The sequence below is a fragment of the Kluyveromyces lactis genome (assembly GCF_000002515.2).
Source record: "Kluyveromyces lactis strain NRRL Y-1140 chromosome F complete sequence".
NCBI classification, from domain to species: domain Eukaryota; kingdom Fungi; phylum Ascomycota; class Saccharomycetes; order Saccharomycetales; family Saccharomycetaceae; genus Kluyveromyces; species Kluyveromyces lactis.
Window position 1 is genome coordinate 1,109,430 of NC_006042.1, and position 15,123 is coordinate 1,124,552.

At 37.5% G+C, this 15,123-nt stretch overlaps 5 protein-coding genes and 1 non-coding gene across 6 annotated transcripts; 2 read left to right on the forward strand and 4 right to left on the reverse strand.

Annotated features, from left to right (window-relative positions):
- Positions 1 to 371: 371 nt before the first annotated feature.
- On the reverse strand, positions 372 to 1,457 carry ECM4 (S-glutathionyl-(chloro)hydroquinone reductase; the record flags this gene model as incomplete). The annotated part of the gene is made up of 1 exon (XM_455627.1): positions 372 to 1,457. One exon carries the CDS (start codon positions 1,455 to 1,457, stop codon positions 372 to 374), a length of 1,086 nt encoding a protein of 361 aa, XP_455627.1.
- A 558-nt stretch (positions 1,458 to 2,015) lies between these two features.
- Positions 2,016 to 2,438, reverse strand: TVP15 (Tvp15p; the record flags this gene model as incomplete). The annotated part of the gene is made up of 1 exon (XM_455628.1): positions 2,016 to 2,438. The coding sequence occupies one exon, from the start codon at positions 2,436 to 2,438 to the stop codon at positions 2,016 to 2,018; it is 423 nt and encodes a 140-aa protein (XP_455628.1).
- Positions 2,439 to 4,373: 1,935 nt separating this feature from the next.
- On the reverse strand, positions 4,374 to 5,126 carry BMH2 (14-3-3 family protein BMH2; the record flags this gene model as incomplete). The annotated part of the gene is made up of 1 exon (XM_455629.1): positions 4,374 to 5,126. The coding sequence occupies one exon, from the start codon at positions 5,124 to 5,126 to the stop codon at positions 4,374 to 4,376; it is 753 nt and encodes a 250-aa protein (XP_455629.1).
- A 1,933-nt stretch (positions 5,127 to 7,059) lies between these two features.
- Positions 7,060 to 7,175, forward strand: KLLA0_F12122r. Its single transcript has 2 exons — positions 7,060 to 7,098; positions 7,131 to 7,175. It is a non-coding gene; the product is annotated as a tRNA-Leu (tRNA).
- Positions 7,176 to 7,285: 110 nt separating this feature from the next.
- Positions 7,286 to 11,872, reverse strand: IRC20 (E3 ubiquitin-protein ligase IRC20; the record flags this gene model as incomplete). Its single annotated transcript, XM_455630.1, has 1 exon — positions 7,286 to 11,872. One exon carries the CDS (start codon positions 11,870 to 11,872, stop codon positions 7,286 to 7,288), a length of 4,587 nt encoding a protein of 1,528 aa, XP_455630.1.
- A 1,443-nt stretch (positions 11,873 to 13,315) lies between these two features.
- On the forward strand, positions 13,316 to 14,956 carry RCK2 (serine/threonine protein kinase RCK2; the record flags this gene model as incomplete). Its single annotated transcript, XM_455631.1, has 1 exon — positions 13,316 to 14,956. The coding sequence occupies one exon, from the start codon at positions 13,316 to 13,318 to the stop codon at positions 14,954 to 14,956; it is 1,641 nt and encodes a 546-aa protein (XP_455631.1).
- Positions 14,957 to 15,123: the final 167 nt, after the last annotated feature.

Sequence of the window (15,123 nt, forward strand, 5' to 3'; positions counted from 1 at the left end):
TTCTCTAGTGATATTTCTCAAGATATTCAGTAATTCATGCCCTGCTCAATAGTAGTAACCATCAAGTATCGTAATGAAGAATTCTCTGTTTAAGTTTTTATAAGTTGTGTTTGTGTACCCTTGAAATGAAATTATTCCAAAGATTTAAGCAAAGGTTTTCTTGGGATTTATCTCTGTCAGATGAAAGCGACAAATACAACAACTATTTGAGATTTATCCACATAATCTTGGTTGCATGTCATAAAGAGTTGAATTTCATTATGTGTATTTACTAACAGTATGTAGGTGATGTGAAGTGGCACATATATGCCGCTTCAGGCAGACCAGAACTAATTTTAAAATATCAAGGTAAGAAACCATTTTGTCATCAGTTATAATGGCAAGATGTTTGGAGAGGGACCTAATGGGGTAATTGATAATGGGTTGATTTTAGTATGGGATCTAGTGTAATGCCATTTGATGTGGTTGAAATTGGTAGTTTCTTGGAAAGCTTCGTAGTTCCAATATAAGTTTCTGAGCCACAAATGGATGTAAGGGTACCCCGAGCGAATAGTGTTCAAATTGGTTTTGAAATGCTGAACGTATACAGGGTCAAATCTTACAATGGTAGGATATAATCTCAAGTCAGCCTCAGTTAATTGATCTCCTAATAGGTATAGTTTCTTTACAATTTCCTCCTCAGAAGAATGAGTAGATTTCAAAGTTTCGTACCTTTTCTTTAGTATGCCTTCCACCTTATCCAAATGTTTGAACACATTCAATACTTCCTTCTCGTAGATGTCCTGTTTCTCAGCAAACCCGGTCTTGTAAACACCATTATTGATGGAGTCGTAGACCCAGGAGTTGATCTCATCGATTTGAGATTCTAATTCTTTTGGAACCAAATCGATGTCTGGATGAGAATCTGCCACTTCATTGAAAACACCACTGTTGAAAATTCTAATAATCTCAGAACTTTCATTGTTAACTATGGTTTGGGTCTTCAAGTCCCATAGAACGGGCACAGTGAATCTGGCTGCATATTCCGGTTCACTCTTGAAGTACAATTCGCTAATTCTTTGGAAATGGTAATTGTGATCGATGGTACCGTCAATGCCGTATTTGATAGAGTGATTATCTACATCAGCGCTGACACAGAGATCCTTTTCACATTTGAGACCTGCGGATGGTTTGTACGATTCCTTTCCATCGGTTTTATTCGATTCATTATATGGTAAAAACCTCCATCCTTTCTCATCCATGTGCCAATGCACAACACTGATACCAATAACGGACGTTAATCCCTTCAAGACCCTGGTAATCAAGGTGCGGTGAGCCCAAGGACACGCTAAAGAGACATATAGCCAATATCTTCCCTTTTCAGGCTTGTAGATGGGATGGGTGGAAGAAATGGTTTCTCTGAAGGAGGAGACTTGTCTCTTAAATGAACCGTCTTCACTGGCAAACTTCTTCGACATGATTTATGGCTATTTGTATATTGCAGGGCAATTGTATATCAATGTTTATAACGAGGTGTATTTGCCCCCACCGTCTGGTGGTAAGGGAAGCGTAACTTATTCTGGAGAAGCATTCCCTTTTTATATCTAAATTAAGGGAATTCTCCGTTACAAATAATGACAGCAATTTGTCATTATCATGTCAAAAGACAAGGAATTACATAAGGAAAAGTAAGGTTTGGGAGGTAATTTTACTAATGCATTTAGTCAAGAGCTCACTGTGGTTGAATTGAAATGGCTTGTACATGCTTAATATTTGATTTGGCATTGTAGAACGTAGTTTAGTCTTTAGTTTATAAATGTTGATCTGGATTGTGTCTTTCGATTTGCGAATTGCAAATTATTAGTGACCTAAAATCACATTGGCCCTATGAATGATTGAATATAAAGTAATAATATTGTTTATGCTAGCATTTACGTATGACACCCCGCTCTTGTGTAAGAAGTCAAGAAGGGCGCGCGCTTCTACCTTTCTCTAGAAAAGATTTATGTAAAGTAGTCAGAAGTCATTCCACAGCCTTAGACGATATCTTGTTCATCGTCATTAGCAGACAATGCAATGTTAGTTGTCTTGAAGTAAGTAGGCTCGCCAACATCTGGATTTAGATGCAAAAACAGATGCACCAATGCCATTGGCCACAAAAGGACACCCACAATGATACTGAAGACACCATCATATTTCAAAAGTGCGTATAATAAAGTGAATAAGGCTCCCCTGCCTGCATAAGTGTAGTAGAAAGAGGCATACTTATCGAGTAACGGCAATTCCCTGAATTCAAGCACACCGAGTAAGATAGATAACCCTAATCCAATCAAACTTCCAACAAAAATGTCCAAAGGTAGGATATTAAAGATCGCTTGGGTCAAAAACAATAAGGTCAATACAGCAGAGAATCCGATACATGCGAATCTGTAAAGGTTCAAAATTTGTGAGTCTGACATGGTTTTAAAAAGTAAATCAATCAAATCTGCTAACTGCTCTAGTCACCGCGTCAATTGGTTACTATTTCCCGTTGTATCAGCTCAATCAGATTACGGTATGGCTGTTTCGAAGTTAAGTGTTGGTAATAATGAAAGAAAATCCCTTTTGTAACTAATTTGACATATTAGTTTTGTCCAAACAAACATATTTTACCTGGGGTTGCATTCTGACAGAATGTGTGTTCAAACGGTCACGATATCAGGCTTGAAGTAACGTTACGTACTGCAAAGTGTAGAATGGTTCACTTTATGTATGGAGCTATATATACCGATCTATACTTGTAGTTAGAACGTTTATTGTATTCCGTGGTTCTGCCAGATGAAGCAGACCTACAGCATCAACTAAAACACAATGCAACTGAGAAAAATCAGGTCACCAAATAAGTGGGATGTGAAGTACAGCGTACTAGCAGTTTAGCCCTGTTTGTGCAACAACATCCTATAAATAGAGCGATGAAGTATTTTATTTCATTGCTATTACTGTGCTTTGAGTGAATAAGAAATACCTGGGGAAGCAACAAAATAAGAAAAAAGAGACATTGATACGAGAGGACTGATTGAAGTCAACGAACAATCAATCAACTGTTTGGATGATGTTTAAGTTTCCTTTATGAAGGATAAAAGAGAGAATATATATAGACATAAATTAATGTAATGACGGTGAAGGAGGGGAATAAAACTAGAACATTAATCAATTAGACAAGCCAGGTGAAAGTGTAGTAGTTAATTAGTATAGTTAAACATTTATTGGTTACTGTTTATTTTTATGGGCAGATTGGATACAAATAGAACAAAATGGTAGCAACAGCACTAATAATATCGAAGAGTAGTCTGGTGAACAATAATTAAACTGAATTTCTCTCCTACTATCCGCTTCCAAGTTATTTATAAACGAGATAGTGTAGACATAAAAAAAAAAAGACGATGAGGAAGTGAATTATCTTGAACAAAAAGGAAGAAGAAGTTTCGGGCAGAGTTCTTCACATACCGATGTGCTATGACAGGGTGTTAAAACTGATTAGAAAAACCGACCTTGAATACAATTCCAGTTGTATTTTTTTGTTTGCATGTGTTCAGTTCTTCGGAGGGCCTTTGTTGCAAAACTACAATTGGAAAACCCTGAAAAAACTCTTCACTATTGTTCAATGTAGTTACAAAAAAAACAAAGAATAAAATCCACTCCCAATGAAATATATTTTATCATTTCACATATAACATACATATCCCTATGAGGACGTTACATGTAATTGTTAAAGTTTTGTATCGTTTCATGTATTTTCGTAAGTTGCTCGAGTTGAGTTAAAGTTGGTCAAGTTCGATCGCTGACTATGGACTCAAATATTTTTATAGTTGATAATTAACATAAAATCAAAAAACCTAACCTCACCCACCAGAAGAAAGACCAGAAAAAGATAAAGAGTAATAGTAAGAGTAATAGTAAAAGTAATAGTAATAGTAAAAGTAATAGTAATAGAATAATAAAAGGTATAATATTATTGCATTTCCACTTTACAAAAGTGCGAGTATTTTAATAATATCTTATAAAAAAAAAGAGAAGAAAGATTATCCAATAGCGTTTACAATTCAAATTTCTTGATATTCCAGTTACTTTGCTTGGCTTAGTTTTTATTCGAAGTTTATGAGTATGAGCTAATGAGCGCTGAGTGTGTGTGTGTTTGCGTGTGTGTGTGTGTGTGTGGGTGTATGAATACGTGAAGGTTGGAGAAAAGAAAAAAAAATGTAAATTTGGTTTCAAATTAGTTTAATATAGTAGTAATTCTAGCTGTTCGAGTTGCTGTTGAAACTTAGTTCTCAATTTTTTTTGTAAGTTTGTAGTTATTTTTTTTTCTTTGATGGCGGGGCGTAGTGAAGGGGTAATACCGGACGTTAGAGCATTTAAGCACCTTCAGCAGGTTGGTCTTCTTGACCAGTCTCAGACATATCAGAAGTCCACAAGGTCAAGTTATCTCTCAACAATTGCATGATCAAAGTACTGTCCTTGTATGATTCTTCGGATAAGGTATCTAGTTCAGCAATAGCGTCATCGAAGGCTTGCTTAGCCAAATGACAAGCCTTGTCTGGGGAATTTTGAATTTCGTAATAGAACACGGAGAAGTTTAAGGCCAAACCCAATCTGATAGGATGAGTTGGTGGCAATTCTGTGGTGGCGATATCGGATGCTTCCTTGTAGGCTTCCAAAGAGGCTTGAGTAGCACTTTCTCTAACGTCACCGGAAGAGAATTCGGCCAGATAACGGTGGTAGTCACCCTTCATCTTATAGTAGAATACCTTGGATTCACCGGTTGTAGCACTTGGAATCAAATGAGTATCTAACACTGACAAGATATCATCACAGATCTTAGTCAATTCGGATTCGATCTTCGAACGGTAAGTTCTGATCAATTGAACTTGATGTTCAGATTTTTCCTTAGCTTCCTCTTTTTGTTCAATGGAGGAAACGATTCTCCAGGATGCACGACGAGCACCAATAACGTTCTTGTAAGCAACAGATAACAAGTTTCTTTCTTCAACGGACAATTCTTGACCAGAAGATGCAACATTCTTCATGTTTTCCACCATTTCTTCATAACGTTCTGCTTGTTCAGCCAATTTGGCTAAATACACTGAATCTTCACGACTTAAAGACATTTTTTCTTCGTTTCTTGATAATAATATTCTGTTGCGGTAAGCTTCTAGTTTAAAAATCGGTTATCCTTTAAAAGTATATCACGAGTCTTTCAGATTTAAATTCAAATTTAATCAAAGACACTTCAAACAGTAGAAATAATTGAAACTCTCTTTTGTATTTCTTTCTTTAAAAAGCTGTATTAAATTTGAATTCACCAAAAGTTCAGTAACCAGGTAAATGAATTGTTAGTAATGTATTCGTAAAATTAATAGAACGAAGGAGGCAAATGGGGGAAAAAACACCACCAATCTGATTTGTGAGATGCGTTTGATCTTTTTCTTGTCTAGTCTATCAATTGTTATCAATTATTCTCCTTCTTCAATTCCTTTTTTTTTTTTCAAAACATGCCACGTACCTTAATTGGAAGAAAAAAATATTATTCTTTCGAGACGAGTGAAACTGGTATAGGGAAATATACTTGTCGTTCGTTCCTTGTCTCTCTCTTCTTCTTCTAATCTAATCAATCTCTTTTCCTGTGTTGTTATTCCACTTGTTTCAACCAAAACTTCAGGGGCTTTTTATTTATTTATTCAATTTTCAATTTTCAATTTTTTCAAATCAATTTTCCAAACTTTTTTTTTTTAAAATTTCTTGTCTCCTGTACAGCATTATAGGAAAACGAAACAGGAACCAAAAACAACACGATATCAAAATAGAAGGGAAAGGGAGAAGAAATACTGTACATACACAGATCGATAGAAGGAAATAACAGTATCAATGATAAAAGGTAATTGAAGGCACAAAATCACACAAACCCACAAATATGTTTCAATTAAAGAAGAAAAAAATGACCGCAAAAAACATCAAAGTAAGTAGAGATATAAGTGATATCGAAATTTTCCCCGAAATATAGGACCGATCGATTGAATTATTTTATTTGTACCATTCAGTAACGTACTCTAATAGCTATAAATCATAGATCCATAGCTTTAGTGTATAGTCACTCGAACGGCTGTCGTTAAAAAAACGACGTAAGGCAGGAAGACAGGTCAAACACATGGATCAAAACACAAATCGCAAACCACTAGATATGACACCAATTAAGATGGACATAGATAACAAAAATCACACATACAATTCTATTGTAGTTTTCAGCTAGAGTTCTAATTGAATTCTTCTAGAACAAAATAAAGATATTTAGTCTTTACAGCGTGACAAGAGAGGTTCAGTTTCCAAATAATATTATTCTAATCAAAAATAGAATAATATAAAGTGTATATGCTAAATATCGTTCTATTTTATATATATATATATAATTATTATATCATGGGAACAAGAGAGTCAAGAAAAACAAAAAAAAAAGGACAAGACTGAAAAAGCATCATCAAGATATGATCAAAACCGAAAGGACTTAAAACCTAAAAGCTGCTAAAAGGTGACTCTAAAAGAAAAGAGGGAAAAACGAGGAAAAGAAGGAAAAGAGGGAAAAGAAAGCAATCGATTGAAAACGTAAAGCATATGTAATTGGTTTAGTTCAAGAAAATCGGTTTGTTATTATTATTCTTGCTCTCTTGTTTCTTTGTTTCTTGCTTTACAATTCGAGTGGCAAAAAAATCGAGCTTTCTTCTGAATTCCTGTTTTTGATTGTTTTTCTCGTCTTTTCGCTCAGCGGAATTGCTTAGATAGGGGTGTAGCTCAGCGGGCAACGGTACGAGGAGGCTTGTTTCCTACTGGTGATTTCTGGCTCGCCCCTGTTTTATTTTTGTGGGAAAGAAGCAGGGGAGGGTAATACCATAATCAGGGTAACATTTATGTTACCCTGATATACTGTATATATATATATGTATGTATGTCTCATCTCACATGCCGTTTGTAATCTGCTGATTTTCCACACCCTGTGACTTCGCTGTGATCATCGGTAGTCATTGGAGAATCCAATTCACATCAATATATGGTTGTGTGGCCGAGCGGTCTAAGGCGCCTGATTCAAGATACCAATCTTAACCAATCTTACAGTTGGGAACACTCAGGTATCGTAAGATGCAAGAGTTCGAATCTCTTCGCAACCATTATCTTTTTTGAAAGGTTCCAGAAAAAATTTTTTTTTTGAACGGTTCTCACTGTCAGAATCTTTATTATGATTGTACTTTCTTTACATTCCAATATGTCTTATATCGTGTTATATACAATTTTCGAATAAACAATGCCAGAGATGAGTCTTTCCTTCAGAATCGTCTTCAGTTATATTATCCATTGAGAAGTTCCTCTCTATTTCCTGTTCTGCTTCTTCTACAGATATCTTGGATCCCGATGCGCGTAACTCTTCCGTCTTTTTCTTCTTCTTCCCCTCAAGTACGGCTTTGTACTTCATTATACTCTCTTCGACAGTATTTCTTACCATGAAATTCCATACGTAAGTAACGTCTTTTTGACCAATACGATGGATACGGGAAATAGCTTGAGCTTCTGTCGATGAATCCATTATTGGTTCCAAAAGAATCAAATGTCTTGCATTCACCAACGTTAATCCTGTGGACTGACTGTGTACATTCAATAGCAAACATGTGCAGTTGGGGTCTTTTCTGAAGGTATCAACAGCTTTAGCAAATTTGGTGTTTCTCAGTGGCCTTGCGTGAGTCACGTTATGAGCGGTCAATAGTGTGGAGAGAATACTCAAAAATGCAGAGTGCGAGGAAAAAATCACGATTTGAGGGTTCTTCTTATGCGGTTCTTTCTCCAAATGTTGCTGTTTTATATACAATATCAATTTCATCACTTGGTCTACCTTGGCACCCCATGTGTTATCCAACATTACCTTATCAACTTCTGTTAAACGTGGGAATTTAGTATATTTCCTAGTAATTACAGCCTCGGTATCCTCCTCATGTGTGGTGTCGTTCCCATCACTGCTGGAATTAGTTTGATCGTCGTCCTTCGTCACTTGCTCTGGGTTATCAGTATCATCTTCTTCCTTCAATTCTTCTTCACGGAACTTGAAGTGATACACTTCGGAACTTGACATTCTGTTTTTGCACATTGGACATGAAGTGTTCTTTTTAAACCAGTGAGTAACACAGTCCTTACAGAAGAAATGTCCACATTTCAAGATAGAACCAGTGTAAATGTCGGAATAACAAACTGCACAAGAGATATTTTCACCGTTGGCGATAGCAGTCTTCAACTGACCTAAAGTGTCCAAATATCTTACCCTGGATTCTAAATTGTTTATTACTTTGCAATTGTCGTCATAATCGTGGCCCCTAGTCACTTTCTTGATGATATTATTTCTCGTAGTAGCATTTAGTTCCGATAGAGGCACCAAGGAGTCAGAAATTCTTTGCAAATAACTGTAATAATTGGTCTTGGCATTATAGATATCATTAAACTTTTTCAAAATGTTCCGTAATTCTTGGTTTTCTCTCATCACTCTGGTGATCTCCATTTCATAACAATTGATGAACTCTTGTATGTTGTGATGAGCAAGCTTACTCGAAGATAGATAATTTTTCATAGGCTTGTCGTTTTCTGCTTCATTTAATAACATTTTTAACGACGAGCCATCGCAAAATACTATGCTCTTCAATAACTCTTCATGAAACTTGGAATCAACTTCTGCAATCGCAACTTCTGGCTTAAAGGGTTCTAGTGAAGTTTCACTGGCAACTGCATCGTCACGATTCTTCAAGAGTCTCTCTAATACATCTAGCAGAGAAAACACCTTATCTTGTTCGTCGACGGATTTCTCATACTCCTTCGACTTTTCAGCATCTTCAACATTTTCGTAATCCTTTACGATAGTGTTATATGACATCACTTCTAAATCCTTTATCAGTCTGTTAAACTGTTTGCTTTGCTGATTCAAGATGTGGAAAAGTGTTGATATTTTTCGGAATCCTAAGGTTTCACCAAGAACATTACCAAAATTGCTTTTGTTTGATACAATAGAATCAAGAAGCATTTTGCGGACCACCTTTTTGTTCATTAACCAATCACGGACCTTGTTAATCTCAGCGTCAACATCAAAGATTCGTTCGTGCAACATTTCCCTTCTTAGTTTTTCAGCAATTTCATAGTTCTCTTTTTCCAGCTCTTGGAACTTGTTAATTGTAGCCAGCTGGTCCACTGTGAATATATCACTATACTGTTTTGGGTCATTTTCTTTGGCTGGATTTTTCTTGTTCTTGTTCTTGTTGTTATTTGTATTATTGTTCTTTTTGGGCGAGCTCACCTTGTTAACTTCAGCTTCATTTTCAGCATCTATGTCTTCCAACTTCTTAGAGCCAAGTTGATAATATGACGTTGCCAAAAAGAAATATGCTTGGTGTAAGGATTGTAACAATAGACGAATATTATTCGCGTCCTTTACAGAGCTCATGGAAGAGTTTTCATTATTAAGTTTCAAGAAATCATGTATGCCATAAACATTCTTTAAATCATCAGTTATATCCTTGATGTTCTTCTGGAAAATATTGGCAGCATCTTCAAAATCCTCATCAATTTCCATCTTCACCTGGCCGGATTCAAGTTGCAAAGAGTAGTTTTCCCTTTGTAAGGTGTGGATTCTATCCAGTACTTCATCCTTCATCGTAGCTAAGATTGCATCCATGTCCTTGAGCTCATCATTTTCTCTCCATGGATGATAATTAAAATCAGAAATGTCATCCTTTAGTAGTGATGCGTGACAGCAAATCATCCTAAGCCTATTGAGCCATCTAGAAAGTTCCATCCGATCAATATTTACTGCTCCGTTTCCTCTAGGATCGTATCCTGAATCTGCCAAAAATGAATTCCACATATGTGCATAATTGTCTTGTTCAATAGGGTTGAATTCAACGGGAACCATGTAATTAATTTGCGGAGGAATCTTGATTTGATCTTGGACATCTTTCTTTCGATGTCTTATAGCTAGGTTGAACTTAGGAAAGATATCCATAATCTCTTCAGGTTCAAACTTACATCCTCGGACACCATTCCAATTTTCATCAGGAATTACATGGCCGAGGTGAGTGTAGTTTTCAGGATTTTCTGCATAGTTGGCACGATGAAAGGCATTGGAAGTGCAGACAGCGTTAACCACATTCTGGTCTAAAACCTGGAATGGATGGATCTGTAGGTAAACAAAAATATCACGAATATGGAAATACCACTCCACAGGGGTACCTGACACCCCCCAAGTATGAACCCTGTGGATTAGACTTGTACAGCGTGAGGCATTGGTCATACCGCCTCCAAGTAGCTGTGCCTCATCCAAAATGACCCTATGGAATTCCATAATAGATAATGGAGAAGTGTAATCGTATCGTCTAGTAGAGTCTCTACTAGGTCTTTGTATTTTGCTAAACTCAGCATAGTGAACTTCTGCAGACATCGTATAGTATGAACATATCACAACATCGTATTGAGACATCAATTCTACTATTTCTGCCGGTGAATCAGTGTTGAATTTATTTCTTGTCTTTTCGAAGCCCTCATAATGAAACACTTTGAAGTCCGACACTTTTTTGTTGATATGCAGATCAATTTCGTCAATCCATTGTTGCAAGATACTTTCTGGACAGACAATTAGGTTCGTTTTAACTCTTCTAACCTCTTTTTCATTTATTGGAGAAACGAAACTGCTTGACTCATTTGATAGATTCCGTACATTAGTAGAGATCAAAGTCAGAATTTCGATAGTTTTCCCTAGACCCATCTCATCAGCAAGTACACCTCTAGCCTTTTTCCCACTGGAAGGGTCAGAGAACCATTCCTCATATATTTTCCATGCCTCCTCCATTGGCAGAATGTAACCAGTAAGCTTATTCCAAAAACTATCATTAATGGGCATATATTCATAGCCATACGAGATATGCTCATTTAAGAAAAACATGAGTTGTTCTCTTGTTGTGATTCTTTCTAAGGGTTCATCGTAAAACCCCTCTTTCCTTAGCATCCAATCTATCGATTCCATTTGAAATGGCATCAATGTCACGTCAAGAGCTTTTGGCACCGCAATAACAACATCTTTCCGCAACGCCTTCTTTGAGTAACTAACCACTAAGGAATCAAAAGGTTCCTTAGCTCGGCCTGGTGCAAACTCTCCACCATTGCAAATGTACTGCGGATCTTTCTCAAGAAAGAGATCACCCAATAACTTATTCGTTTCCATGCCAAAAGAATTAGCATCGTTGATAGTGCAGAATAGAGAAAATTGAATTTTAACCATCCAGTTACCAGATGAATCAATTAACATTACTAGCGGATGTAATTTGAGATCTTTGTAACGGTAGGAGGTTGGATCACGAGGGGTCACTTTTCTTCTCTTCTTCCTACTTTTCTTCGCAAGTGATTCCTGTTTCTCTTGTTCTTCAGCAGCCCGAACAAGCTCATGCCATGTCTCTACTTCCTTCGCTTTCACTTCACAACATTCTATCACTTGCTTGAACTGGGGGCTCCATTCAGTACAATTCCATTTCCCTAAAAACCAAGAATCGTGATAAAAATGGATCCATGTCTTATCGTCTTCCTCATTACGCTCAAATTTCAACGAAACGGAAACTTGTTTGAACCCTTTTGAAGAACTAAAATCACCAAACCTTAACTCCCAATCCAAAATGGGGACAGTTTGAAGTTTACTGGTAGCTTTCTTCTCTAACGATTCGCACGGCTGTAACGACTCGTTAAAAGCAAATCCAGACACGCCACCTTCTATAAACTCAACATCCTTCTCCAGGAGTTTCCATTCAACAGCAGAACCTGTAGGAAACTTAGCCTCGTCAGTTGTCATCCGTACCGTGTCAAATATCCTGGCTGTCCTGAACTGTAGATTGTCTCTAACTGTAAGTAGTTCGATCGAATTCCCAATATACTTTTTAAAGAAAAATACGTATATATAATGGGAAAATGCTACAGCCCTACACGAAACAGGTTTTATGTTTTATCTTCCCCGTAAATGGTCTCTAAATGGTAAAATAGGAACGCCCTTTAACCTGCTTATGGCTTATCAAGGTTGCAAAATCTGATGAGAGGCTTGCAAACCTTAATATATATGTTACTAATGGAAAGAAAAAAAAAGTCAATAATCATGGTTAGAAGAATAAACAAACAACACGACGTCACAGCACACAGTGCTAGTACGACCTTAACTCACAAAACATCTGAATCATGCGTGCGCGCGTGAAATCACCGATTTCTGACTTGGAGTTAACAACACCAAGCATTCAATGATCTTGCTCATACTTTACTGTATCTAACTAGGTGTTTACTTTTTTTTTCAGCGTGAAAGGAAAGTATATACAGAGACCGCAGAAAGTCGGAATTTTTCACATATAGAACATTCTCCATACTACAAATCATGAATAGAAGGAGACAAGTATATTTCCGCTGCTCGACGTACACGGCGGAAGCCACCTGATTTAATCCTATTCTAATTTGGGGGTGTCTTCATCCGCCAATACCTAGTTCGATTGCTTTAAAAGGGGTCACGTTAAACAGATAATTAGTATGCTCGAGATCGGATCGTAGCCACATATGTAGTTGGGAAAACCGAGAAAGCTAACCGAGGTCACGTGAATGGTTTTAATTGTTACCCGGAACAGTCAGTGGTATATAGACCAGTGGTGCCATATCCATTCAGGCTCGAGAGAGACATTACTCAATCGCAATGTCAATACTTATAGCGTTCTCCATGATTTTTTTTCTACAAGGACGCGGGTAACAAGAGCGTAACCTAAATATCCCCCAGTAGGAATCTTAACAATTGCCCCAATAATTACTGTAGCAATCTAGTGCACTTTCTGCCTTGTAGCAATGCAACGAGTTACACATAACTGCAATGCATGTGTAATACATATAAATATATATATGTATATATGTATATAAAGTGTTTACGTATTTTTGCTAGTCGTAGTGACATATTTTGCTACCAGTGGTTCTCAACACAGACTGTACTCAGTATGTACGGTATATACACCACATACAATATCAATATCTTCACGTATTGAGTTGGAATCTTACAAAGTGCGAAGAGACTCCAAGAAAAATATTAGAAACAAAAAATTAAAGATCGATAATTTAGAAAAACAACGGTTTTTCTTTATATGCCTTTGGAATTGAAGTAAAGAGTTTTCCATTAATCTTCTGGGTAGGATAGCAGTGGATTGCACCAGCAGCAGCCGTTGAAACGCTAGCGAGGTGTGCTGTAGATATCTGGGAAGTTAATACAAAAAAAATGTTCAAGCTGAAGAATATGTTCAAAAGGAAGACTCCTCCGCCTCCTGTAGCACCAGAGAAACCCGGACATCGAAGTTCCAGTGGTGATTCTACTACTTTGGAGATCTCTTTCCAGAAACAATTGAACGTCTCTGAAAGGGGTGCTAATGGCGATGGTTCTGTCAGAGTGATTGATCGTGAGGCTGGATCCACTAGCAGTAATTCGGAGGAGCCAAGTTCGCATCATGTACAAATAGTACAGGGGAAAGATGGCACCAGTCAAGAAGAGAATACATATGATGAGAGTTCGGATGCGACGACAACGCCGCAAGAGGAGCCAGAAGATGTGTTTCCAGAGCAAACAGAGTTGAAGGATTACACGTTGATTCAAAAGATCGGTGAGGGAGCGTTCTCCAAGGTATACCGTGGTATTCCCTCGACTTCCAATTGTTCGAACGGAGCGTCTAGCGTGATTGCTCAGCAGTACAAGGAGGTTGCCATCAAAGTAATTATCAAACAGCAGTTACCTAATACCAATAAGAAGGGCGATGAAAAGAATGGTAAGACTTCGACTGCGGAGCAAGTGTTGAAGGAAATTGCTATTCATAAGATAGTTTCGTCTGGCGAGAACATAGTTTCCTTTATCGATTTTCAGGAATCGGAAAAATATTACTACATCATTCAAGAGTTATTAGCCGGTGGTGAGATCTTTGGGGAGATTGTGAAATATACTTATTTCAGCGAGGATCTCTCACGTCACGTTATCAGACAGCTGGCTAATGCTGTGAAATATATGCATCAGTTAGGGATTGTACATCGTGATATCAAACCAGAGAATCTATTATTTGAACCAATCGATTTCATTCCAAACCCAAAGCCAAAACTAAGGAGTTCTGATGATCCGTCCACCAAGCTAGATGAAGGTGTCTTTAGACCTGGAATCGGTGGTGGTGGTATCGGAGTGGTAAAACTTGCCGACTTTGGGTTGTCCAAACAAATCTATCAAACTAATACAAAGACCCCTTGCGGGACTGTAGGATACACTGCACCGGAGGTGGTAAAAGATGAACGTTACTCGATGCAAGTAGACATGTGGGGCGTGGGATGTGTGCTATACACGGTGCTTTGTGGATTCCCTCCATTCTTTGATGAAAAAATTGATGTTTTAACGGAAAAAATATCTAGAGGTGAATACACTTTCCTAAGACCATGGTGGGACCAAATCAGTGACGGAGCCAAGAACTGCGTAAGGAAATTGCTAGAAGTCGACCCGGCTAAACGTTACACATCAGAACAATTATTACAAGATCCGTGGTTGAATTCGTACGATTGTCTTCCATCGGCTGACCATTCCAATGCACCATCGACTGGTGAAAAGAGGAGACATTCGCACAAGCATTCAAGAAAGGCATACAAGAAAAACGCATCATTATTATACTCACCTGCTGCCGTTGCAATGCGTGACGCATTTGACGTTTCAAATGCTGTTCAACGTATAGAAGATGATAAAAGAATGACGCCTGGGCCTAAGAATAACTACAACAACAACAATTTGGGCGTACTAGCGGAAGATGCAGAGGCAGAAATCCAATATAGAGAACCGTTTACTTTGAAATTGGACAGCAGTTCAATCATAAAACGTCGTCGTAACAACGTGTAGATTAACTTCGTTTTCCTCTCGATTCTTATACAGATTATTATACGTCACAATTTCCGATGCCGGTACTGTGTACCGCCATCTCTCTTTCTCTTCATATGATTCATATTCAGTTTCTGTACTGCCAACGCCATTATATATATGTATACTCATATTATCATTATACAGAA